Source organism: Temnothorax nylanderi, unplaced genomic scaffold (genome assembly GCF_030848795.1).
Source record: "Temnothorax nylanderi isolate EJ_2023f unplaced genomic scaffold, tnyl_v1.0 TNYL_tig0366_pilon, whole genome shotgun sequence".
Taxonomy (NCBI): domain Eukaryota; kingdom Metazoa; phylum Arthropoda; class Insecta; order Hymenoptera; family Formicidae; genus Temnothorax; species Temnothorax nylanderi.
This window is the reverse complement of record NW_027249428.1, coordinates 61,473-89,224: the sequence shown is the minus strand read 5'-3', so window position 1 is coordinate 89,224 and position 27,752 is coordinate 61,473. Positions and strand designations below refer to the sequence as shown.

Sequence of the window (27,752 nt, the reverse complement as noted above, 5' to 3'; positions counted from 1 at the left end):
TAAGATGCTCATTGGTCCAGCTGTCTTATGCTATGCTTATGCAACCTATGCAATTTTGTGTACGATGGCCTTAAGAAAACTGATTGGTCTATTTCCTTATGCACATGTGTATGGACCAATTAATTTTCTTATGCTTACGCATTATGTGTTGTGCAGAAGTGTGTGCTCCCCGCTTAATCATCTTCTGCATAAGAGCATACCTCTTTTCTTTATTACTCCCATGATTACACCATGTCTGAAGCCTGAAGGGCCGATTCCAGCTAAAAATTTTCAGAGAAATACTAGAATTTACAGTAAGTTGTTAGTGAAGTTTATACAGGTTTCCATAATTTATATACACAATAAATAACACAAAATAATCTTTTGCATCGCATTTAGACATAATAATGTGTAAATATTAATTATTCAATAGACATTTGTTATCTAGTTTAATGAAAAATAATCTTACTGTAGATTATGGAAACATCCCAGAGATCAGCAGAGCCTTCTAAAATTGCCGAGGAAAGTGAAAACGTATGTATCTACAATTTTGTAAGATAGGAAATTATTTTTTCATTTATATCTGTTCATTGTCTGTACATTTATTTGACAAGTGAGAAAATAATTACTTATCTGTTGTCAAACATAACAAAACAAATTACTAAGGGCCTAAGGCCCAGTTCAACAATGGCCAGTTAGCTTAACTAGTAGTTAACTCTCACTCTCTGTCTCTTTCTAACTTTTGAGGTTAGAAAGAGACAGAGAGTGAGAGTTAACTACTAGTTAAGCTAACTGGCCATTGTTGAACTGGGCCTAACTGTCAAGAAAATAATTACTTATCTGTTGTCAAACATAACAAAACAAATGACTAACTGTCACAATCTTGTGTTGATATCCGCTTTAACTTTTATACTAATGTGTACCATTCATTTGTAAATCTATTTACAATTTCGTTGCACACAGTGTGACGAGAGCATCAAGGGCTATGTAGAGCCTAGATTCGAGTGTCCTATTTGTCTAACATGGCTGCGTGATCCAGTTTTAACATCCTGTGGCCATAAGTTTTGTTCTCAGTGCATTTATACTTGGCTTAAGTAAGTTGTATCTCATTTAATCAAGATTTTTCATGGTTGTGTATAAGTTAACTGGTTAGTGTGAATTATCAGGAAAGAAGGTGCTTGCTGTCCAGTTGATAGTCAACCTTTGAAGTCTGAAAATCTTTTCCCAGATCTTTACACTACTAGAGAGATATCTCAGAAACGTACAAGCTGTATTTATCAACAATTTGGTTGTCAAGTAAAATTATCTCCTGTGGATATGGAAATACATATTACTCAATGCACCTATAAACAAGATCTTTCAGAGCCTCAAGGTATACTTTATATAATCAAAAATATAATTTGGTTCTAATTTTTCTTCAATATATTCTTATAATTGTCTGACAGTACAAAATAGCACTAATGCAATGTCTGTGGAGTCAAAGTTATGGGATCCACCTCTAAAAAATGGGATACAAGTTGGAGATAAGGAAGAACCTTCTCCCGATTGGCAACAATTACTCAAGTAATTTAAGTATGATTTTATAGATACTATGTTTATATTTACTGAAATACATGTAGACGTTATAAACTTTCTTTCTAGAAATCTATATGAAAGGATAGTAGTTTTGGAACAGGAAAATCGGGAGCTCTCTATAACAGTGTCTAATCAGAAAAACCAGCTCGCAGCTATGTGCCTACGAAATTGTAATGGAGTTTACATATGGAGATTGAAATCCTTCCAAGAAAAACTCGAGGCTATGACCAACGACCCTCTAAAAATGTTTTATAGTCCAGGTTTTTATACAAGTCCTAACGGATATAAGATCTGTGCTAGGATTAATATATCATCCAAGGACCCCGATTATCTGTCCTTTGTTTTACATATTATGAAATCAGAAAATGATGATGCTTTGGACTGGCCATTTAATGGCACAATGTTCTTTGCATTAGTACATCCACAAGATTCGGAGAAAAATATATGTGAAATAACGTCGTCAAAACCAGATCTTGAAGCATTCCGAAAACCCACGTGCGAATTGAATAAACGTAGCTTTGGCTATACAGAATTTATACGTTTACGCGATGTAATCAATTTTCTGCAGAATGATACTTTAATTTTTAGAGTAGAAGTTCACCCAATATGTTTAAGGTACATAGTGTAAATAATCTATTTATGTACTTTGTTTAAATATATTGTTACATTTTAATATTTTTATAGCAATTATATATAAATATAACACCAAATGTAGCTTATGAACGAAAACGGCATGACATTATATATGCAAAACACGTAGTAATTTTTGCATCAAGCTTTATAAGTGTATTATTTGCCAAACTTGAAGAAACCAAAAAATTAATAAAATAGAAGTTTATAAAATATTTTAACATCGTATCTAATGTTTGTAAAAAAGTTAATTTTTTATTAACTTTTGATAGAACTTTTGTTGGAATCCTTAAAATTTGAAGCAAATTTTGTTATTATTAGTAAGTTAGAAATACACTTGATTTTTTAATATCAATTATATTTCTTCATTAATAAATTATTTTTTATTATATTTCACCTTATACATATATAATTTATGTTTTATATACGTATATAATTTTTTTTATATATAAAATATATACATATAAAATTGTATATTGTTTTATTTTATATACGTAAATAAGCAATTCATCTTATTTAGACTCAACGATGAATTTTGAAGACCTATAAACATAAATTTGAAAAAGTATGTAAACAAAACTTTACTGTGGGAGCTTTTCAGCAAGCGACCCAAGACACAAGTCGACACAAGTGTCATTTTGTCTTTGTTACTCATTGCCAAAAAAGAAAGATAGAACGACGTTTGTATCGCTTGTATCGTCGACTTGTATCGTTTGCTATAGGAAGCTTCCATTGTAATTAAAATTTTTAATCTTTCATTGTACAGATATGTGAATGCTGTAAGTCTGCTGTAAGAAGCTAAAGAAATTTTATATATAAAATTTCACAGTAGCTTCTTACAGCAGACTGCTGCAATAGTACAGTAAGTACTCGTTCAATCACAGATATTATGCACTTCTGTGCATAATTTGGACTGTTTTCTTGCGCACTTCTTCGGGACGAATCTGAGCTGTCAGATTGTGTTACCAGGGAAGTGTCAACATTTGTAAGATTTGAGACACAAAGGCAGTATTGTGCATTGCTAAAAACAAAGATTTAAAGTATAAAACAGTTGTCTTAAATGTAAATGTATACAATAAAAATATACAATATACATTACAAACTTAGTAAAAATTTAACTACTCATACTACGCGTTAAACCTAAAAAAATATAAGATTCTTAATAAAGTCCATTCCGTTTCATGCATGATACGCATAATGCATAATTTATCCTTGTTTAATATTCAGAAAACAAGGATAAATAATGCATTATGCTCATCATGCGTGAAACGGAATGCATTCATAGGCCGGTATTCATAGTCGATTCTTATATTTAAGACCATCTTAAGATGTCGTGAACCAATCACAGACCCGTTTGAAATAAGAATCGACTGTGAATAATACCGGCCATAGTTAAATTTGCTGATCTTTGATCGATGGAGCGGGGCCTAAATATCGAAGATGTTGGATACACGTCCCTCTCTGTCTGTTGTACACGGAAAAAGGTTTGCGAACGTAGCACGAAGATACGACGTGCTACGTTCGCAACGCGAAAGCCGGTGCGATGCACGGAAAAATCCCGTGCTTAGTACGAGGAAAGACGTTGCTGCGCGGCAGCGTTTTTTGACATGGGCGCATGACGGAAGAGAGTGGGGGACACGGCCCAGCGTAGTGGCAGGGCGCAGCGCGTTTCATGGTCCGCCTTGCATGATCTCATACGGTGAAAACCTTTTTCCGTGTATATAACTACCAGTCTGAAGTAGTCTGAACTTGCTGCTAGCAGTCCATATGTTATGTATGTACATACTATATAGTCAAAGGTATGTACTTATATACTGCCTTTATACTGTGCCTTTCTCATTATGATATTCACATACTTATATTATACAATTTTAATAAAGTCTACTTACTGTTATTAAGAGTAATAAATGTAAAACTTTATATAATTCGGCAAAACACAAAACGAAGGAGGACGAAGCATGCTGACTTTTCGATAAGACGGCAGCGCGTAATGACTTTATTATTCATTTTGGTAATTATACAGTTTAGGGGCCTCACCTCAAATCTCGATGAAATTATGCTCAATCGACGCGTTTTTGTACGAAACGAAAGAATCTGGCAGAAAAAAGTGTCGCTCTGCCCCGCGACGCGAGATATTAAACGTTAAAGTTGACAGGAATCAGGTTATGATTCCTGTCATACCGACGCCATGTAGCAACACTGAACATGCCCTGCGGCCACATACGCATGCTCAGTTGCCGCACGCGCATGCAAAACTGCGCCAATTTTAAATATGATGACTGGTCAATCATGCGGAATAATCAAGCGTCTTAATTCAAGCAGTTAGGTATCACGCTGGGAGTTTGTTTAGTTTTATAAACTATTATACACATGTGTATAAACAGTACATAAATAGGCGGGGGAGGGCTCCACCTTAAGTGTTTAAACAGTTAAATACTTTTAAAGCGCGTCACTAACCTACATAGGTTAGTTGACGCGCTTTAAAAGTATTTAACTGTTTAACCCCCCTCCCCATGCATGTACTTTATAATTTCGCTTTACAACTTAGCATGTACTTTAAGTTGTAAAGCGAGTTCCACGCTTTCAACCACGGGGGGTGCGGGGGGAGCCGAAGGCCCCCCCTCGCACCGCCTCGTCTGTGTGTGTGTGTGTGTGTGTGTGTGTGTGTCCACGCGAAACGAGGTGCCACATGGGTTCATGACGCGCTTTACAAACTCGTTTAAGTACATGCGTGGGCGAAGGGATTTTGCTCCCCTGCACCCCCCCTTTCCATGCATGTACTTTATAATTTCGCTTTACAACTTAGCATGTACTTTAAGTTGTAAAGCGCATCATGAACCCATGTGGCACCTCGTTTCGCGTGGACACACACACAGACGAGGCGGTGCGAGGGGGGGCCTTCGGCCCCCCCGCACCCCCCGTGGTTGAAAGCGTGGTACTCGCTTTACAACTTAAAGTACATGCTAAGTTGTAAAGCGAAATTATAAAGTACATGCATGGGGAGGGGGGTGCAGGGGAGCAAAATTTCCCCGCCCACGCATGTACTGGGCACACACACACACACACACACGTGTGTATGCCCTGCTTTATAGAAGTTGTGATTTTCGTTAAAGCAGGGCACACACACACGTGTGTATGCCCTGCTTTATAGAAGTTGTGATTTCCGTTAAAGCAGGGCACACACACACGTGTGTATGCCCTGCTTTATAGAAATTGTGATTTTCGTTAAAGCAGGGCACACACACGTGTGTATATGCCCTGCTTTATAGAAGTTGTGATTTTTACATAGAAGTAGCCTGCGGCGGAACCCCTTCCCCCGCATAATAAAACTAAACAAACTCCCAGCGTGATACCTAACTGCTTGAATCAAGACGCTTGGTTATTCCGCACGATTGACCAGTCAATAGTCATCATATTTAAAATTGGCGCACTTTTGCATGCGCGTGCGGCCACTGAGCATGCGCGTGCGGTCACTGAGCATGCGCATATGGCCGCAGAGCACGTTCAGTGTTGCTACATGGCGTCGGTATGACAGGAATTATAACCTGATTCCTGTCAACTTTAACGTTTAATATCTCGCGTCGCGGGGCAGAGCGACACTTTTTTCTGCCAGATTCTTTCGTTTCGTACAAAAACGCGTCGATTGAGCATAATTTCATCGAGATTTGAGGTGAGGCCCCTAAACTGTATAATTACCCATTTTGGTAAAAGATATATACTTATATCTTTTTAAAACAGTCGCTCGTGCTAAAATAGTCAAAACTTGCTACAGCAAACACATAGATGAAAAGTACGTGTTTCTTTATATTTATTTCGATCAAGTATATTCTCAACTTTTACATCCTATTTATCAATATAATTATTATCCCACATATATTTGATTACGAAAATATTACTGATAATCGTATCGATAACCGTTCGTTGCCAGCAGAAACTTATACTTGTGCGTTTTATATACATATATTTACACTATACATATACAGGGTGTCCCAAAACTCGCGGATACGGAGTACAGGACGCGATTCTTTATGCTAAAAAAAAACAACTTTTTCCTTTAGCAAAATTGCGTCTGACAAGTAGTTTTTGTAGCAGAATAGGTTAAAGTTAACGAATAAGCGCTCTTGTTTATATGGCTGCGTTTCGATATTCACTGCCAGTACTGAAAATCTATAGTTTACGTCACGTATACTATAGATTTTCAATTTTCAGTACTGGCAGTGAATTAAGGACGTTCTCCGGAAAATCGATTTTCTCTAGATTTTTTTGAAACTGTGAATATACGTTAATTTAGGTGTGCTTTATGCGATGGTATAAATTTCAATACCTCTTGCGGTATTAAAAATCGAGATACTGAGTTTCAAAGTTTCAACTTTTAACATGTAATTCCTATTCCGAGCTATTGTAAAAGAGACATTATAATGAATTGTGAAAAAAGTTTTCTCTAAATGTTTTTGAAAAATTAGTATATGATGCTCCGTAAAAATAGAAATAATATGCAATTAAGTGTAAATACCCTTGCGGTACTCGTTTTCGAGAAATACTTGTATAAAGTACGCGATTTGATGAATTTTTCGCTCGGTTCAGAGTGACAGAAGAGGAGAGGCGTCAGTTACTTAGCAACGCCGCATAAGTTCTCACGCGTGAAGTTAACTTCTTATTTTTTAGATGTTATTATATGTAATATTTTGTATATAAATATCTTTTTAAGCACGAATACAAGTTGAGCACAACTGGAACCGCAGAACGACCTTAAGTGAATATCGAAACTCAGCCTATATGTGGCGCTCAGGGGCGGCGCACGCTCCTCATAGCGTTTTTCACTGGCAGAACTGGTGCGCACTCAGTGCACATTAAAGCCGTTGTACACTGATTTAATCTCTAATATTTAAAGTAAAATGCAAATATTTCGACTGATAAAATACCCAGTACATATTTTGCCAAATAGTGCAATAAAGAATATTGACGATTTCATGATTTAACCCGTTTATATTAAACATACACTTTACGTTGGTTTGTGTACGACGGCTTTAATGTGCACTGAATGCGCACCAGCTCTGCCAGTGAAAAACGCTATCAGTCGCTCGTACCTAGTCCTTGACCTTTTTCTGTATTGTATTGCTTAAGCTTAAAATATAATAAAATTTAACAAAACAAAACAAAAATAATTTGTCAGAAAAACAAAAACTTGTCAGACGCATGAATTTTGCTAAAGGAAAAAGTTGTTTCTTTTAGCATAAAGAATCACGTCCAGTACTCCGTATCCGCACGTTTTGGAACGTCCTGTATACTAGAATAATGAAGGAATCGATTGTTGTAAAAAAACCAAAATTAAAAAAAAATTGATTGCATTCTGTGAATGACGTATTCAATTTTACAAAATTACAAATGTAAAAATTAATATTATTTCGATTCCTTTCATCATTATATACGTAAACAAGTATCAAGATAAAGTCATCGAAAAGTGAATATCTTTACGAGATATTTCATATTTTATATTAAAAATATTATGACAAAATTTAAAATATTTCAGGAAATTCTTAACGAAAAAGAGTTTTAATTATTATAGTGTTTTGAAAACGTCTCGCTATAAGAATATGCGATAAAAAATAGGGAGTCCTATTTCAAAAATTTAAGGTGACTGTCCTGACTTTGGCAACGCCACCCTAGGTCACACTGATAAGATTAGTAAACAGATCTTTTTAAACCCTACAACTTTTGTATATAACAATTTTTCAGAAAACTCTATCCTTTCAAGATATCGTCGTGCCGGTTTTTATATACACTTCATTACTTTTTATATACACACTGTATATGTATGTGTGTGTGTGTGTGTGTGTGTGTTATCGTGTGCGTGTGCGTGTGTGTGTGCGTGTGCGTGTGGCTGTGTGTGTAATATATGTATGTATATATAGGATGTGCCATTTTAAAATGCCCCAGGTAAATATCTCGAAAAATATGGAAGATAGGGGAGACCGGGGCTAAAAGGTCAGTTTTTTTTCGGTGCCGATTTTTAACAAGAAAATAAATAATTTTAGTTAAATGTGGTATACCACTGTAAAGAGTGAACCTTTAGCTACAAAATTTATATAGGAAATTTTTATCTACGTCGCTTTGTTTAACCGGTATAGAGCAAAAACGACAACGGTGGAAAATTGAAATCTCAAAAATGCCGGGGTTTAAGCGTCCCCCCCCCCCCCCCCCGGGGCTAATCAGTCACACTGCATTTTCAATACATATACGTACATCTAATCCGGAAAAATGATAGGATACATTTTAATAATTGTTTTTTAAGAGAAAAATATAAAAATTTATTTAAAATTTTTATGCGAAACATTAAAAAATAATTGTTTTACCTAGACCTATTCCATAAAACAATTTAGGCACGTGAATACAGAGGTTAACCAAATCGTAAACTCCCCAACGGCACGTCATATTGTCAACGCGGGCAACCACGGGGAACACGCGTGACGGCGTTCCGGTGCCATAGGATCAGCGCGGACCCTCGAGCAACCTAACCAAGCCGCGTTTCTCGCGGGGGAGCGATAAATAGCGACAGGGGGGTTAGAAAAGCTCGCGGTGGAGCGCGACCATTTTACCGACTCGACGGCGTCCTCGCGCCGATTCCTCGACGCGCCGACGACGACGACGACGACGACGGCCACGACCACCACGACGACGACGATGACGACGACGACGACGACGACGACGATGACCACCACGACGACGACGACGACGACGACGACGACGATGACCACCACCGACACCACCACCACTACAACGCCGGCGACAATGACGCCGAGACGATGCGGCGAACGCTGGACGATGCGGTCGCACGCGCGACTGTCACTGACACAACGACCAACAACGACGATCTACCGCGCGCGCGGCATGTCAACTCTCGCGCGGAAATCGCGGCATCTCAGAGCCGTGCCGTGCCTCGCCGTACCTCGCCGACGTGCCGTGAGCGCGAGCGATCTCAAAAACAACTGTCCGCCATCTTTTCGGTCGGCCAAAACACCCGTTTTGCGACGACACGTGCGTACTATTTCCCTCCTATACAAACTGACGCACGTGCAAGGGAAGACAGAATCACGCTCAAGGGAAACCTAACCTGAAATCGGCGAATTCGCCGTGAGCTGAAGTCGTGCGCCCGTCGCGCCACAGTGACTGACCAGCCCCGGGTGCTTACTGACTGATTAGCCCCAAACACAAGTTTCAGGTTTGATCGCCCACGAAATATTAGACATCAACGATAATGAAAAAACTACACTGGATTCGTGTTCAGCATGCATTACTCTTTATAATCACGTACCTCGAGATTTGGAGAGCAAATATTATTGCAGATATTACAAAATTTCCACGCGCAGAAAATTTCACTTTCACCTTCCGAAAACACGTTTGCCCTCGTAAAAATCATAACACGGCCGAAACTCCGTTGGTCACATGGGTACCATAAGCAGCGTTTACAATGTTAAAGGCCTGGACACACGAATCGACGGAAGACGTAAGACGTAAATCGTAAGGAAATCCACCAATCAGAGTCAACTATTCCCCTCTTCAAGAGGGATGAAGAGGGGAATAGTCGACTCTGATTGGTGGATTTCCTTACGATTTACGTCTTACGTCTTCCGACGATTCGTGTGTGAAGGCCTTAATAGCGAGTTCGCACAATATACAGGTTCCGAGATATTTGATTTGACGCTTCAACCCCGTTGACCTTTTAGCCCCGGTCTCCCCTATGGAAAAACGTTTTAACAAAAGTTGTAGGATATCAAGGGCAAGACAAATAAGTAATGGTAATTGGTAAAACCAATTTTCGAAAAAAATCGATTTTTTCAGGTCACATAAAGGTCATCCCCATTTTTTAAAATAGAATTATATGATTTTTTTTACATAATATGATTCTTTTAATTATTCTACATATAATATCAAAAAATGAATAGTTTACGAGATATTTCATATTTTATTTTGGCACATTTTGACATGAAATATAAAATATCTCGTAAACTATTCATTTTTTGATAACTGTACCCTTAATACTTTTATGTACAGAATAATATCATGAATTAATTGGTGTAAAGAAAACACATTGTTGCTTTGCAAAAAAGACATGTAGTTGCATATTGGAAATTGCATAATTTTTTTGCAAAGCAACAATGTGTTTTTTTACACTTTTTAATTCATCTTAATTATTATTCTGTACATAAACATATTTTCATTGTTGCAGTGACCTGAATTGTGGAACACTAAAAGTGGAACACTGAGTCTAGCTATAAAGTGTATGAAAGGCTTTCTAAAGAGAAACATCACAGAGATTCTCTTTCTAAGCACAAGCTGCACAATTCGAGTAGACTCGTCTCATACATACAGTCATTCCGCATACGTGCAGTCTCTTAACGTTGAAGCATAAACGAAGAAATGGATATAAATATTATGCGCACCATTTTCATCTTTAACTCAGTAAACGCCATATTAATGGGATTATCGGGCAATTTCCTGGAACCTTATTTACCTGTATTGGTAAAACGTGCCTACCTCTATGGCAAATTTAGTGTAAGGACGCCTCACATAATAGCAACAAAGCTCGAAGTGCCAAAAAGGTAAATTAAAAAGTAACATGTATATTTTTTCACAAACATTAGATAATTGACTGTAATTTAATAATAATTTATATTGTTGAAGATATCAAGCTTAAAATATCAAACTGTGTGTGTATTCTTTCAACTAATAATTCATTTTTAATTACTTTAAAAATTTTTTAGGTGGTTTAGACATTTTTATATTTTTTGTGCACCACTACTAACTATTACTCTTTGCTTAGTTGTTTACAAATATCTTTATAATGCGAATGTACCTGAAATTGTGTTTACATTGTTAGACACATTATTAGGAACCTCAAGAAAACCATTAAGTATGTCTTTTTTAAAATATTTTTTGAATATATTTACTGAATATATTTATTAATTCTATAATTATTAACATAAAGGTATAGTTAGATAATTATTTTTTTAGTATCAGCAGAAGATGCAATTCTGGCTTTTGTGATATATAATATACATTGTTGGAAAAGGTTGTACGAGACATGTTATGTTAGTATATTTAGTGATCAGAAAATCCATGTATCCGTTTATTTAGTCGGATATATACATTACATTGGACTAATACTGTGTATAATAGGCGAATCTGAAGGATTTGTCAAAGGTACATCTTAAATAATTTGCAATTATTAAGTTTATTACTTTCTCTTATATTAATATATATGTATATAATATGAGTGTATGTATGTCATGTTTTTTCGTAGGTTCGCATGCGAGTGTGAATCTGCACAAAGTGACAATTGTGAAACTAGTTTGTGCACTTATATGTTTATGGTCGTCATATATGCAATTAAAAATTAATTTTATTCTTGCAAATTTACGTAAAAATACGTATGGCGATGTTGTATCCCTTGGGTATAAAATACCGTCTGATGGCCTATTTAAGCATATAGCAGGTCCATTGCAATTACAAGAGACACTTATATATTTAATGTTGTCTGTAATCCTTTGGCAAGCCTCTACATATCATTACGTTACTCTTTGGGTTATATTAAATCAGGTAAGAAATAGAAATCAACAAGAAGCATTATATTTTTTTGAGAAAAAGAGAGAGGAAAAGTGAAGTATATATATAAATAATTCTTTTTAGGTGGAAAGTGCATCTTTGTCTCATCAGTGGTACCGTAAAACATTTAAAAATTATCCAAAAGAGAGAAAGATCATAATTCCTTATATATGGTAAAACTCTCCTATTAAAAAATTTATATGTAATTTATTGAAAACAATATTTAATAATTTTTATATTTATAATATACATATAAAATAATATGCATACTGAATAAATAGGTTTAATGAATCTTTGTCCTTATATATTAGTTTAAATACATATTTCCGTATACTACTTTTGTTTTATTGTATAATAGTATTAAACATGGATTTATTTGTATTACATACAGTGTAATGAATATGATACAACATTTATAACAATATAACTCTTTACTCTTCATTTGTAAAAAAAAATCCTAGTTTTATATCGAACTGCCAAATATTTTTTACTCAAATGAAGAACTCATGAAGATGTTTTTTCTACACCTATTTAATTACTTGAACAGTAAACTGAAACAGACAAAATTATTCTTCCCTGGGATACAAATATAATGACAATTCTTATAAACATTCAAGTATGAAGCATGATGATATTGAAATTTTTTTAATTTTTCAAATATTATCATGCTTCAAAATATTAAATTCATTTATAATAATACATTAAAGATAAAAGATTTACAAACCTATATGGATAGCCTTGAGCTTTGTTTCTAAATATTGATAGAAGAAGACTAAAGAAAATTGCGACTAATCCCGCACCTATCACAGCTAGTATTTTGCGCTTCTTAATGTCTCCTTTACGAGCTGCAGCTTCAGTCATTAAAATCATTCCTAATACCACTGCTCCATCTTTTTATATGTAATTAAGGTCTATATCGCAAAATGTAAGAAACCCAGTTTGCCTGTATCTTTAAATATGGGGCATTCCATGCCAAATCGACCTGGGTTTGACCCTCGACCTCTCGGATTTAGTCGATAATTTTTTATGTTATTATTCCAACTCTCACATGCACTCAGAATTTTTTTTATAAAATTGATTTATTTATAATTTTTTAAACCGACATATCGATAGCCACAATTTAAAAATCTGAAAAAATTCTCAAAAATCCTGTGTCAGATATCACAATTTTTAAGCCTTGACACAAAGTGGGGCAGCGTTCGCTTCTAATTTTTTCGAGCTTTTCTCGAGTTTTTTTCGAAAAAAATATCGAAAAAAATTAGAAGCAGACCTCAGTCCACTGTAAGCTGTTGCTCGAACATTTTTATATACAACACAGTATTTTGGTCGCGGCTCAAACCCAAGTCGATTTGGCATGAAATGTCCCATATATAGACTGTTTTTCATAAAGTAATTTCTGAATATACCAAAAGGATACTCATGACCATAACGATATAGGTTTCCACTATAAACTGTCCTTGAGAAGATCCATGAATATAAGCTACATTGCCATTTGGTGATTTATGAAAAAAAGGTGGTCCTCTGATATGATTCCACATTTGTCCAGAAGTCATATTTATGGCGAAGAACTGGAAACGAGCAAATTAGAAATATTTATTACAATGAAAAAAAAGAATCGAGAAAAAATATACTTACCAAAGCGCAGAATCCCCACAGATTTTTGTTGTAAATAAAGTCTAAGTTGTTACGTCTGAGATACAGGCCACCTCCTACTATAACTATGAGCATACCTAATCCTACTGTACCAGAATAATTTGGCGGTCTAAATACTCTGATCTGTAATCGACAATAAAATCACAGTATTGCACAAATGTGGTCAAATAACAGACATGTTATTTCACAGATATCAGCGTCACTTTAATATAACAAATGTGACATGAGGCAATGACTGTAACAGCATTACCTGAATATCTGTGCGTTCACCAATCCATTTCGCTATTGCTTCCGCACCAAATCCTACTCGTTGGATATCCATAGTATCGGCAGCTTTTGGTTTACCTTTGGGTGGAAAATGCATATATACTGGCGCAGTATTCAACTTCATCTATGATAAAAAAAGATTTTCGTATTAATTATGCATCTTCTCACATCTTCTCCTTGTATTTTCTACTTACCAACCGAAAAACGTCGGATCCTTCGTCAAAATCGATAGAGGCGAAGAACAACTTGTTAGAGTACAACGGGGAATATCGGAAGGAATTAGCCACTATTGTAAATTCGTCGTTGGCATGCCTAAAATTACAATATAATTATTAAACACGTCCATTTCCTCAACGGCGACTTGTCAAGAGACACGGTAGTGTCTCACGCCAAGTACACGCGGAGCGAGATCGACCGTGACTCTTTTACGCGACGCGACGGGTTGCGAGTACTCGAGATTTTGAGATCAAGTATAAACAGCTCACCTGCAAATCTGACATTGCCTTTGAGGCGCCATGGCGGTAAACATAACTATAACAGAATAATTCCTCGGAGGAGCTTTAATGTACTGTTTAAATTTCGAACCATTGAATTTCAGTACCGATTTCTTCATAGCCATCTCAGTCAGTTGCTGCACGCGCTCTGCCAAAGAGGTGCCTTGATTCTGCGAGAAAAGAATAACATTTCAGAGAGCCATTCTGGAAGCATATTGTGACTTAGCCGAAGTGGAGTAATAAATATAGAGATATTCGAAGAGCGCTCACGTTTTTCGTTCTGTATTGACAGACGACATAGCTTAGAACGGAAAGAAGGATCAGTGCGACGTGGAGCTTGTATCTCATCGTGAACCAGAGATTTGATACGCTGCGCGGAGACTCAACGGGACCGGGCACCTTACCGGCGACACATTAGCGGCCACTGGTGATTGTAATCGAGCGAGGGCCACGATAAACCCTGTTGGTCCGCCGGGTATGTACACGTGGCACTCGTCGCGCACGTACTCCGCGAATACGCGGGCAAGCTCAATCGAGGTTGGGACTCGGCGAGACACCAACAACGAATCAAACACGAGGAATCAGGAGAGTCAGGAGCTGTCACTGAAAATATATGATACTGAAAGTTGGAACCTGGAACCTGGAACGAGCGCTAGGCCTGCCTGTGCGATATGAGAAAGAGCATGTCAAGGGGTCCGTTCCGTTTCACGCATATGCGCGCATTTATCTATAGCATACGCAACGTTTACTATAGAAAATGCGCGCATATGCGTGAAACGGAACGGACCCAAGGTGTCTGGAGCAACGCGCTGTCCTTGTTTTTGGCTTGTTTGGTCTTCTTAATTGTTCTCATTTGTTCTTGATCGGCCTGTACTTCATCCCCACTCCATCCTCCCCACTCTTGACTACGCTGTGGGCTAGACAAGGAGAAGAGAGGAACTTGGGATTTGGGATTTCTCTCTCATATCGCTCGCCTACCGTGGATTTCTATCTCGTTCCAGTTTGTATACATATAATAGGAGCTGTCCGTCTGCCGCATTTACAACACGCGTTTTCGCTCGCAAACGTCGCACGGAGCTGATTATCGACGGACGGCCGACGCGGAGGGAGTGAGGGAGCGCATGTATCGAGTGCACATTCTCGTGGCTCCGCGCTCATTGGCGCTTCGGTGGCGAATCGTCGCCGCGCTCGGGGTCAGGTAACCGCCGTTTCAAATTGAAATAACCGATCCGGCTATCCGGCGAAGAGTCGGGCTGAGTCGGGCGGACTGGCGACTGGCAGACACTGGCAGAGTCGAGTGAGGGATCGTTGGTGGAAAGACGCAGTGTGTTTGGCGCGATCGAACGTGGTCCGCGTGGTTTTGTCTTCGCGCAAGCGGGAGGCGCACGCGAACGGAACGACGACAACGGGAACACCTGTGCAACGGTCGTTCGACAGCGGCTCCTGATCGCGCCGATCGCGCATATTCCGCACCGGCGAACATCGCCCGGCAACGATTCTGTCGCGGCGAATCCGTCGGATCTCGTTCGTTGATTCCTGAATACGGCAGGCAACTTCTACGTGCGTGAGCGCGCGCGACACGACGAAATGTCCTTCTCCAAGGCGAGGATACAGCGGTTCAACGAACTTGGAAGTGAGTTATTGTTTGTGTAGCGAGCACATATACCTGTTGCACGTCCAACCAATTCTCTGCTTCGTTGCCGATTTGTTTCCGCACCTCGGTGATCTCCTCGTTCGTCTCTAGAGTCTTTACGTGCCTGTTGCCGAGTGGTTTTGATGTATCTCCCGATTTTCGATTGCATCAGTACACACGACACGTCTTTCAATTTTTTTCACGTATACGTTGCACACTTATCGATTATGTGTGTAACTATAATTATATATACAGCCTGTGTTGTACTTATTAAGTAGGCCTATTCTTTTTAGCTGAAAACGCTTGCACGGTTCATCTTTCCTCTCTTTCTTTTCACGTTGGAGAGAAAAAGAGAAATGATGAACTGTGCAAGAAGACCTATTGTTGTAGCTTGTGAAATTTTGGAGTGGAGAAAAAGCTTTTGTCATAATGAAATTGAGCCAATACCTGCGTTAATTACATAAATAAGGACAAACTTCCGCAACGAATTTCTGTAAAACGAGCTGAAGATTCAGTGGGATTTTGGATTTGTCCTAATATGTTTATTGTTATTCCGCACAATTGCACGAGTGTGCTGTGTAGCTACGTAATGGCGGGAAAATCTTAACGCTCCGTATGAAACGTGGAGCTGGTGGAGCTTTAACCGTCTCTCGCGCGCGCGCGCACGCCAACACACACAAATGCGTCTCGTATCTCGTATCTCATATACTTTCTACTGTGCTCTCGATAGTGTCAGCTTTTTCATTATAAATAAGCTTGTTCATTGTGTATCTTTTCGTTATAAAATGGTTATTCTACAGGAATTCATATTACTTTATTATAATTTTTTTATGATACTTTACATATTTATAATTTAAATCGGAAAATGGAAATAAATGATGAATAAAATCAATATAACTGCAAAGTGCTCATTTTTATAAAATATTCGTATCTTGTTTTCTCGTACCTTTTACCGTGCATTTTGTATTTCCGCAAATAAAATATATTTCAAATAATCGCAAGTGATAAATTCTTCCTCGTCGCGTATATAAAACACACGCAACAATAATATTTATACATATAATAAATAATTATTCTATTTAATTTCTTTTAATAATGTGAACAGATTTAAACAATTCCTTTATTATACGTGATAGATGAATAAATAAGTTAAATAAATATATTTATTTTCTATACATAATTTTAAATGCATTACAAACTTTTATACTTTTTTCAATTTTATTTTACCCAATTGAGACACAGTCCTCCGTATTTTATATTTGAAATTAGGAAGATAGGATATTTGCATTTAGTATTTTAGTACGCAAAAACTATATAAGCGTTTGTTTGTAATTATAATTGTAATTGTAATTATAATTAACTCTCAGCCCCTGCCCTTGTTTTCGACCAACGTAACTCTTGTCTACGGGTCGTTCGTGTCCTGAGCTTATTAAATAACTTCAAAAATGTTTAAAAAAACTGAAAAAATGTATAGAGTATCTTTGAACCTTATAGAATACGAAACAATACTTTAGAACAATAAAAAAATTTTAAATAACTATTTAAACAAATAAACTTGCTTATTTATAGAAAATATTATAAAAGAACAGTGAAAGTATGATAAAAGTTTGTATTTTTATATTTTATGATTAATAACAATCCCGGCATACACATAAACGATGTTCCTCACATATGGGTCTTAATTGTCTTATACATTTAATTTTAACACTTATATAACTTCTTTTGATGTTATTTTTCTTAAAAAGCCACAAAAACAATTTTTGCGCAAAAATAACAAGTTTTGAGACACTGCGTTTGGCACACGTAGCCCCTGTGCATGGGTCATTCGTGTCCGTTCGAGATTTGTAATCTCCAGTACTCGTGGCTGTACTAGCGGGATCTAATGAAGTTTTTCCCTGAAGTAACTCTTCACTTGAAGTTTTTTTTCAGCTACTACAAATGGCGTCACCTCTGTTGAGTTTCAAGATATTACAGGTAATCGATTTTGGCCTGACACAAATGACCCATGGATAGGGCTGATGGTTAATACAATTAATGAAGTGTAAGACCAACAATAAGATACCAGAATTAAAAAAGAAATGTAAAATTCAACCCTAGAATAGTATTTCGTGCACAACACAAATATTAGGAACGGATATTCGCGTTCCTGTCTTTCATCTCATACTTTTCTCAATTACATATATTTTTATCAGTGACTAATCACTAAATCACTTTATTATGGATGCTCCTCGAGGTTTTTTGATGTACGATGATTGTCAAGACTACGCGATCACCAATCCGTTTTTATCCTTTAGTAACATCTGTTTTCTGACCGTAGTTATTATTCTTGCCACACTTACATTTGCTCCTTGTAGATCCCTTATCCCATTGTGTACGTAGCTGTTCAAGTAAAAGGTAGGCGTAATATTTTATTCGTTATTCCCTATATCTTATCTTTGCTGCGTCTGCCCTTTAAATTTCTCATATATTGATCCTGCCCCCTCTCCCTCTCGCCCCTATAGAAGAAAGAGCGCGGTAGACAATAAAAGACGTTTTATCGCGTATATGAACGCGATGGGGAACGTTGCTGGCTACACCTGGTTATTCTACGACCCCAGAGAGATGTGTCCCTTGCATTCAGAACAGCTGTCTTTCCCATTTGCGCCTGCTTCTCCCCATGCACGATACGTTGCTCCAAAAGGAAGTCTCATTTAGTCGCACCGTCTTACCTCTCCTTTGTCGTTGCGACGCAATGCGCGGGTCCCATCGATATATTGCGCAATATTTAAGAACAGGCTGTATTTAGATCTTCGTACTCTATAATAGAACAAAAGTGAATTAACAAGAATTCGTTTAATCTACTAATCTTCATTAGAAGAATATTAGTACAGCTTCGGGATTTATTTATTTAGTTTCAGGATTCATCTATTTTAATTCTTGTCTCATAATTTTTCGATAGATTCATAATTTTTTCGTAATTAGGGATTTGAAAAATTACGATTATTATACGTGGCATATTTCCTTCTAAATCGCTAAAATGTGATTTGATAGCAAAATTACGTCGATATATTAATACTGACAATTGCGATAGAAAAAAGAAACGCGATCTAGATATTTTGCATGTTATTTTAATTTACTGACGTATGCACGTGATTTCACAGGTGACGCACCTCCACCAGGCGCTTATGATCCGAAATTTGACAGTAAGGTGAAAGGACCCGTTATTGAGAAGTCCGATAGGTTTTTAGATAATAAAAGTACAAGCAGCGCGGAATGCAGTGCCTCTACCGCATCAATAAAAAGCAATGCGACGACTCCCCTTTTTCGAATGGTAAGAATACTAAGAATGGTCGCAAATTCTGTCGCCGATTGCGTCAATTGCAATATTTGAGAAATATTTGAAAAAAGATTTGATAAAAAAGAAAGATTTGTTTATTATTATTACGGAATAATGAAGTGTAGAAGTGGCTTTATATCAATCTGTGAACGCACAGCGTTCTTTTCGATATGATCATGCGTGTTACATTTGTTTTTTGACTAAATAAAGTGGCAATACAGATTTAAGGACGTTCTCCGGTCCTTATACTAGAGAAAATCGATTTTCTTTAGATTTTCTTGAAACTGTGAATATACGTTAATTTAGGTGTGCTTTATGCGTGGTATAAATTTTAGTACCTCTTCCGGTATAAAAAATAAAGATACTGAGCCTCAAAGTTTCAACTTTTACTAATGAAAAGGTTTTCCAGGCCAAACGGTAAGAGATACGAGGTTGGTCAAAAGGACCAAAGTTGCTCCTCTCGTCGAGTTCTATAAGGAAAAAATGCCAAAATTAAAAAAAAATTAAATTAAATTTTTTTTTGGTAAAAATTGAAACTTTGAGGCTCAGTATCTTGATTTTTTATACCGGAAGAGGTACTGAAATTTATACCACGCATAAAGCACACCTAAATTAACGTATATTCACAGTTTCAAGAAAATCTAAAGAAAATCGATTTTCTCTAGTATAAGGACCGGAGAACGTCCTTAAATGGAAATATAAAAATATGTGCTAGATTTTTTAAAAAGTACACTATTTAACAAATAACTACCTTTTTTTAGCATAAGAATGAGAATAATTATTTTCCATAGTTTTTTTGGACATCAAATACAAACCTGTTTACCAAATTGCTCTATTACGTCACAATTTTGAGAAATTTGCAGTTAAAGTTGTAAAACTACTGGGAAATGATTATTCTCATTCTTGTGCATTTTTTGTGTTGAACAGTGTTATTGTTACCGTCAAAAAATATTATTAATAAAATCGAATATATCATTAAATTATGCAAGATATTATATTTTTACGCAGCCTCAACCACCATTGAAACGATTGGTCACGAAATCGACGGGGTTGACTTATCCCAAATTAAAAACTGCGCAATTAATCAAAGTTCAAAGCATGAAATACGAATCCAATCAGCAACTTGCGGATCTTCAAGTAGAATGTTCGAACAAGGATAAGACTATACAGGAACATGAGAAGCACATCGAGGATATGAAAGATGAGATACAGAAATTGGAAGCCGAATTGGAGGAGCTGCGTAAGAAACAAAATGAAATAGAAACGCAACATATGAAAGATATAGAAACAATGGTTAATATAATATTTCTTAATAGAAATTTTATTTATTATCGGCCAGTGTCATTAATACATTATGTCTTTAAAATATTTTTAATTTGCAGGCTAAGTTGCAGCAGGATGTAATAAATAACCATGATGATAAACATCAGGCAGAATTGCAGGTACTTCGCTCTCAATTATTAGAAATGACCAAGGAAAAAGAGCGAGAGATTTCAACGCGGAAAGTAATAGAAACGGAACTCAGAAGTCGTGCGGCTGAACTATCGAAAAGAATAACAACACTAGAAGCTGAGTTGTCTGCAAAGAAAGAAGAGAACAGAACAAAGGTAAATTAAATTATTTCATCTTAGACGTGTGAAGTAAATTGCTGTATTAACAAAGTTACATTCTCTTATGTTTCGTTTGTTTAACAGATTGAAGCTCTTGAAACGCGCATTGGAGAATTGTTAAACAAATTGGAAAAAACGAAACAGGATCACGATATGGAAATAGGATTATTACAAAAAGAAAAATGTCAACTCGATGTCTGTGTCACGAATTTAACTCAAGAACAATCTGATCTTGAATCTAAATTGGAAATGAGGCAGAACAAAATTGCGGAACTTGAAGCTCAATTATCTGCTCTGCAGTGCGAATTACATGAACTTAAAACGCAATACGGAAAGCTTGCCAACGATTACCTTAAACTTTCTGATTTTGCTAACAAACACGAGGAAGAAATTAAACATATAAAAAATGACTTTCAAAAAGAAAAAGAAAAGTTCTTAATGGAAAATGAAATTTATAAGACACGCGCATCAAAAATGGAAACAAAAGCAAATGAAATGGAAGAAAAAAATTATTCCCTTACGGAAGAATTGAAGAATCTTCAAAGATATCATAAAGATGTGCGTGCCCCATGTCATCCCATATTTTTTATTTTATTTACAATTATGTATATACTTTATGTATATATTTATCATGCATAATTACATGAAAATACAGAAAATAATTATATGTACATACAGATGTATATAGGACATTTAGAGGAAATTATGACAAAGTTAAAGGATTTTGTATAGAACAACTTTTGTTAAGTAATCCATGTCCAGCCACATGTCTTTAAGGCGTTAAGTATTTTTTGTCTGGTCAGCGCGTTTGCCGAACTTGTGCCTTGATTTGTTATGTGGGAATATCAAATATATGTCAAAAATTTGGCATACACGATCAAGTGGCTCGACATTCGAAATAAAGTTCGTTAAAGAGATTAATGAACGCACACACATGTGACATAATCTACAGTATTCTTTCGAAAAGATGTGTCGATCATTGCGTCACAGTAATGTTTTGCAGGTTGCAATTTTTAACTTTTATTGTAATAAAACAAGAAATAAACAAAATTAAAAAATATACGATTTTTTATTCTACTTAATTTTACAAAAATTAAGTAGGCATTTAACAAAGTTAAAAACTGACACCTTTAAGCGCTTTAAGGACACGGGTTACTTAACAGAAATTGTCCAATTTAACCAGACTTACTATTTTTTTTTAATTTGTCAACTTTCTAAGAATATCCTTTATGTATGTATGTGTACTAAATGAACGATATCTTAAATAATTTTTTATTTTTTCCTGTTCATGCTTTAGGTGACTCAACGTTTACAAGAAGCTCAAAATGAATTAGAAGTTTCAAATGAAAGGCATACCATTATGATAGAAAAATATAAAAGGGACTTGAATGATATGACAAATATGCACACGAAAAACACATTAAAACTGGAGAAAGTATTAGAAGATGCTGCAGATGAATATTTAAAAGAATTGGAAAATGTACGGTGATACATATATTTTTTTGTTTTAATTATAACAGCCATATTTTTATAATTCATTTTTCTGACAATAATTCATATATATATATATATATATATATATATATATATATATATATATAAATTTTATACAGGTTACCAAGGCGAAAGATAAAGAAATAGAAGAATTAAAACAAGCTTGCGCTAAGAAAATTGAAGAGGAAACCGAGCGGATAATGAAGAATGCCCAGAAAATAATCGAAAAAGCGGAGGCTGATAAACAAGATGTAGTAGTAGCATGTCGCACCGAGAGCAAGGAACAGGTGAAAAAAACGATTGTTGAATGTGATGCGAAAGTAAGCAGGTTACACATGCGTAGATTGCCAAACATCACTGACTAATTATTCGTTTTCTGTAAAATTTTGTGTGAACGTACGGACACTACATCTTCCCTGGGTTCCGTAAATGCGCGCATATGCGCTTTACGGAACCCAGGGCTTATACAGATTGTTATAAAATGTAATTCATTTTGTAGATGTTTCTCTGTCAATGCTGTCTTTTATCTTTCCCTATATGTGTTCTTTGTGATGTTTGAGAATTTTTGTTGCAATGGAACAATGTATTCACAGATATTAAAATGGGACCTTTTTCTTAGGTCAGCGCCATGGTCGAAGAGGCGCGAAATACCGTGGAAGAGGAGATGCGACTTGCTAACGACAGATATAAAACATGTTTGCTTCGCATGGAAGTAGAGCGTGCTGCATTAGACGAAAAACTTTCGCAAAGAGATGCTGAAATCACCAAACTTTCCATGACACTCGAGGAACTTAGATCATCTGTGGAAACACAGGTAACTATCGTGATGTTAATGTTAATAACATTATTCATAATATAATCTTATCATGTCATAAATTGTGACTTTTAGGCAAGTTTTAGTCAAAGTTTGCAACATGAGCTGGATAAAGCAGAAAGCGAATTGGCGGACAAAAAACAAGAATTGAGAGCTTTAAAAGATCATATTAGAACAGAAGCGGCCGAAATGGTTGCTAGAAAGAGAAGGTTGTTATCAGCAAATTTTATTTCCGTAAAGCTTGAACTTTACCTACTTTATACCTTATTGAGCGACTATTTTAATTATCTTAAATATTTAGATTTGAGCTAATTATGGCTGAAAATCAAGCATCCGTTGCTGCACTTGCTAATCGATTGGCTCAAAGCAACGCTGAAGTGGAAAGATTACAGTATGAAGTCAAATGTAGTGAAAATTGCATACGCGAACACAAGGAACTGCTTAGTGCGATGCGTACCAACTCACAATTGGTGCACGAACAAGTTCACTCTTTCATGAGAGAGTTAGATACTCACAGAGATCTAGTAGATCAGCATCAGTCTGGTAATTTGTCTCAATTTGATTCGATAAAATCTCTCTTTGAGGCAAAAATCGAAAATCTAAAAGAGAAAGCCGCAAAGGAAATTTCAAGACTTGAGGATGACACTAGACTGAAATCTATATTAAATAATGAGGTAATGTTATGCATGTCATTGCAGTTGTTTTTAGATTACACTTTGTAATTTATGAAAATGAGATTTTTCTAAAAATTGATTGTTTAATTTGGTTTATTGTGTTTCAATCGTAGTTGAAAACACAACTTGATGAAATGTCTAAAAGTATCAGTGAGGCACAAGGTGCAATACTCATATTGGAAGAACAAAATGACGCTAGAGAAATCGACATTTCACGGATGGAGTTAGCAAATAGCAAACTTTTGGAGGAATTAAAGAGTCGTGACAAAGCGTTAGAAGAAAGTAAGCGATTACTTCAAGATCAAGCAATGCAGCATAAAATTATTCTAGACGAAGTAAGTTTGAATATAATATTAAAATAAATTGTGAGTGAATTATTGACAAATTTGTGCATAATTAACATATATGCGAAACATTTATAGACAACTTGTCGAATAGAAGAGCTTTCTGAAAAAGCTAAGCAATGCGAGAAAATAGAAAAAACTGCAAAGGTAATATTTTTTTTTGTTACTAGAATTTATTATAACGTAAAATTGTAAAGAAATATCGAAGAGTAAAAATGTCTTGTTACAGGAAACCGCTTTATTATTAGAGCAAGAACGATTCAAATGGAAATCTTTGGAAAATGAACTTAGACAGCAGCTCAAAAAGGAAATAACAGAACGTGAAGAAGTTGAACAGTGAGTGTAATATAGTATTAAAATTCTTTTTATTACAAATTTGAAAAATAATGGTTTTTTATTTTGTAGAAAGGCCACCAAATATGCAGCATTGAATGAGGAACTTAAGAACACTAACGCGGAAATTATTGAACAATACGCTGACGTAATCGGGCATCAGAATCCTAAGCAAAAGATCAAACATGTTATTCGTCTAAAAGACAAGAACCTCGAGTTGGAACAGGTGTGTGGCATCGTCCCGCTTTTTGTAATTTTTGTGATATCCTTTTTGGCTTTTTGCTTTCTTTCTATACTATATCATTAAACATTTTTAATAGAATTATCATGATATTGTTAAAAGTATACAAAAATATCTGTACATAATTTTATAATTTGACCTTTCATAGGCCTGATAAGTAATGCGATTGTTGTACAATTGTAACAAAATTCTGGTTCATGTATATTCTTATCATGTAAATAATGTTGGCGCTCCGTTTCGGAGAATATGCCAAGAACTTCACAAAAAGGAAACTCAACTGTATATTATTTTCTGAATTATGTTTTATTGAATGGATTTTATAGAAATAAATATTTTTATCCTTAAGCAAATCTAAATTGCGTTTTTATTTATCCAATAGAGCTCATGATCAATGTTTTTTATAACTATAAATAAGTATTATGACATTATTTTTTTTTCTTTGTATCTTTGATTGAAAATGATTTTTTTTTAGGAATTGCAAACCAAGATCAGATTAGTGGAACAACAACAAAAGACCATAGAAAAGTTAAAAGCAGAAGAGAAGAGATCTCATTGGAAAGGCAAGGAAAATATAGGAATGGTACATTCGACCCCTATTTCGTCTCCGCATAAAACATTGACACCATTAAGAGATCGAAACGATTAATCTCAAGCAATAGTTCAATAGCTTATTTTCTTAAATTATTAATCTAGATTGTGCAGACATTCGAATCGACTCGTGCTCAAATAATTTCCTACAGAACTAGAAAAACGATTGCCGCGATTGGTTATTAACTTTACCTGTATTGTTAAAAAAGAGAATAAAACTTGAAGAGAAGAAAGATGTATATTTTTTATAAAAGTTACAAAATTATTATTGTTAATACTGTTAATTTTACCATTATATATTTCAATCATAAATGAAGCAGATACTGTCGACAGCACGTTATAAAAAATATTCGTAATGTATTTTACATTTTATGTAATTTGTATATGATACCATGACATTATATTATATTTTATGCGCGGTTATTGTGTACGAACGGATTATTATTAGTATATAAAAATTTGGTACAATATACATACCTTTTTATAGTTTCAATAAATGTCCTATCCAAAATTACTTTTGACGTGTGATAATGTATTTTATTTTCAGACTCTAGTACAATTCTTTTTCATTACAGTTTTCTGAAGAAACGAGTTTCTCCTGTATATTACAAGAGCGAACGTCTTGGATTTAATTATTCAAACAAGATATAAAATCGATTTCTTTTTCAGTAAAACAATCTAAATACTTTAGCCATCGAACATTGGCCCCCTGAAATAGTATTAGCATCAGGCCCTGAAAAGTCACCATCCGTCTCCTGGATAGACGGTCATCCGTAATGGAGTGAAGGTAGTGAGAGAAAGATGGAAAGAAGTAAGAGACAGAAAAATATAGGGAAACAATGTTTTATCTCGAATTTCTATGATATACTAATGTCAAGATAACTAAATATCTAAATTAAATTTATTATTGTTTATACCTGAGTAAAATTGCAGTAGCTCGACAGGTATTACGTGACCTTTATCGAGATACGTTTTATGTTTGTATAGATGTATACTTAATGTTTTTAGCTTGTTATTTAGTTGAATTTCAAGATGCTTGAAATGCAAGATGTGTATGAAGTTCAGGGTCCCGTATTATTTCAAGTATTCTCGTAGTATTTCAAAATGCTTGAAATAATACGAGACCCTGAACTCTCTACACTATACACGTTTGAACATGCGATGTATATTTTCAAATTTATGAGTGATATATTTTGTTACTTTATTTACTGTGATACATATGTATAATCTTTTACATCGCAGAGTTTTAACGCCCTCGCTGACTAAGATTCAAAGATTTATGCATTAAAAAAAATGTCGGTAAAGACGTCACTATAGGATCCCCTTAAAATATACTTTTCGTAAATTCTTATAGCGTTTTCGACTGGGCCGGGTTTGCTCGCTCCGAGAGCGATTATCGACGTCACTTCAGCAAATCAAGCAATAACATTGGTCGATTTACCGAAGTGACGTCATTAATCGCTCTCGGAGCGAGCAAACCCGGCCCAGTCGAAAACGCTATTACAAAAAGTGTATCTTAAGGATGTTCTAGAGGTACCGTCCCAACCAAAAATATGCAGGAAATATTAAAAACACCGATATATTAATTCTCCAGGGATCCAAAGACAAAAAAATGTATCCCTATAAATAGTTACGGCACATCTAATAGAGTGTAAAAGATGTAGATTTAGTAACTGATAAATAACTGTTACTACTATTTTTTTAAGTCTCGAAAAAAACATTTTTGTAAATTGTTTCAAATTTTATTGCTATATTTTTGTTTGTTGATGATCTACTTGTGTGTAAAATATTATTATATTGGTAGCATTTTTTAATATGTTCACACTTTTCTCTGTAAAACCCTTTGTAAAACGGATATTCAAAAATAACTTTTTATCTAAATTGTGAATCGATTTGAAATTTAGCCCCGAACTTTGAAAGAGAATACAGAATATGATATTAAATTTTCATCAACTTCGTAGCATTTTAACTAACTATCCAGAACACTCTTAAGGGAATCTTACAGTGAAATCTTTATTGACATTTTTTTGAATGTATAAATTATAAATCTTCTTTGAATTGGCTTTATGGAAATTGCAAAACTCTTTTACAAAATTCTTTTACAGATACCTATTCACTACATAGTATCTCCTACAACTCCTTCAAATTTCATCAAAATCAATGGAGAGCAGTGCGTTAGTGTCTCCTTGTTAATGTGCTTTTCACAAGTCAACAAAAAAAAAACCAGAATAATATAAGTATAATACAGAGTAATAAGTACAATCAAATAAGAACTTTTGACTCTCACTGATATAATTTTATATCATAATAATTTTAATAAATACCATATATAGAAATTAGGTACCTATATTTTCTGAGCGCGTAGAACTAAAACTGTGTAAACGGAGATATTATTTACCGCATAAAAAAAACCGCGTGTAAAAAGTACCGCGTAGATCGAAGGATGAGTATATATTTGACGTGCATGTTTGTACAGCCCGTTAATTACAATATTTCACGCAGTG

General features: G+C 35.4%; 4 protein-coding genes across 7 annotated transcripts; 3 read left to right on the top strand and 1 right to left on the bottom strand.

The window, feature by feature from the left end:
* Positions 1–135: 135 nt before the first annotated feature.
* On the top strand, positions 136–2,227 carry LOC139781831 (TNF receptor-associated factor 6). The gene is made up of 6 exons (XM_071720725.1): positions 136–293; positions 454–513; positions 943–1,073; positions 1,146–1,351; positions 1,425–1,542; positions 1,621–2,227. The coding sequence occupies exons 2-6, from the start codon at positions 457–459 to the stop codon at positions 2,180–2,182; spliced, it is 1,074 nt and encodes a 357-aa protein (XP_071576826.1). The 5' UTR covers positions 136–293; positions 454–456; the 3' UTR covers positions 2,183–2,227.
* Positions 2,228–2,524: 297 nt separating this feature from the next.
* LOC139781829 (uncharacterized) lies at positions 2,525–25,762 on the top strand. Of its 3 annotated transcripts, none has more exons than XM_071720724.1 (15): positions 2,525–3,958; positions 18,975–19,144; positions 20,159–20,443; positions 20,533–20,757; positions 20,845–21,318; positions 22,058–22,240; positions 22,374–22,574; positions 22,874–23,068; positions 23,144–23,277; positions 23,370–23,742; positions 23,856–24,077; positions 24,165–24,233; positions 24,316–24,422; positions 24,492–24,645; positions 25,133–25,762. In XM_071720724.1, the coding sequence occupies exons 1-15, from the start codon at positions 3,952–3,954 to the stop codon at positions 25,304–25,306; spliced, it is 2,973 nt and encodes a 990-aa protein (XP_071576825.1). In that variant the 5' UTR covers positions 2,525–3,951; the 3' UTR covers positions 25,307–25,762. The 3 variants fall into 3 exon arrangements, with proteins under 3 accessions (XP_071576825.1, XP_071576824.1, XP_071576823.1); XM_071720723.1 differs by lacking the exon at positions 2,525–3,958 and adding an exon at positions 15,407–15,834 and having other exon boundaries at positions 22,374–22,541; XM_071720722.1 differs by lacking the exon at positions 2,525–3,958 and adding an exon at positions 15,407–15,834.
* On the top strand, positions 3,842–12,078 carry LOC139781833 (polyprenal reductase-like). Of its 2 annotated transcripts, none has more exons than XM_071720728.1 (6): positions 3,842–3,983; positions 10,412–10,784; positions 10,947–11,095; positions 11,197–11,385; positions 11,486–11,781; positions 11,872–12,078. In XM_071720728.1, the coding sequence occupies exons 2-6, from the start codon at positions 10,603–10,605 to the stop codon at positions 11,962–11,964; spliced, it is 909 nt and encodes a 302-aa protein (XP_071576829.1). In that variant the 5' UTR covers positions 3,842–3,983; positions 10,412–10,602; the 3' UTR covers positions 11,965–12,078. The 2 variants fall into 2 exon arrangements, with proteins under 2 accessions (XP_071576829.1, XP_071576830.1); XM_071720729.1 differs by lacking the exon at positions 3,842–3,983 and adding an exon at positions 8,043–9,403.
* Positions 12,111–14,891, bottom strand: Ostgamma (oligosaccharide transferase gamma subunit). Its single transcript, XM_071720726.1, has 8 exons — positions 14,472–14,891; positions 14,193–14,371; positions 13,902–14,019; positions 13,691–13,831; positions 13,423–13,563; positions 13,205–13,355; positions 12,512–12,677; positions 12,111–12,338 (listed from the first exon to the last, which is right to left on the bottom strand). Exons 1-8 carry the CDS (start codon positions 14,547–14,549, stop codon positions 12,323–12,325), a joined length of 990 nt encoding a protein of 329 aa, XP_071576827.1. The 5' UTR covers positions 14,550–14,891; the 3' UTR covers positions 12,111–12,322.
* Positions 25,763–27,752: the final 1,990 nt, after the last annotated feature.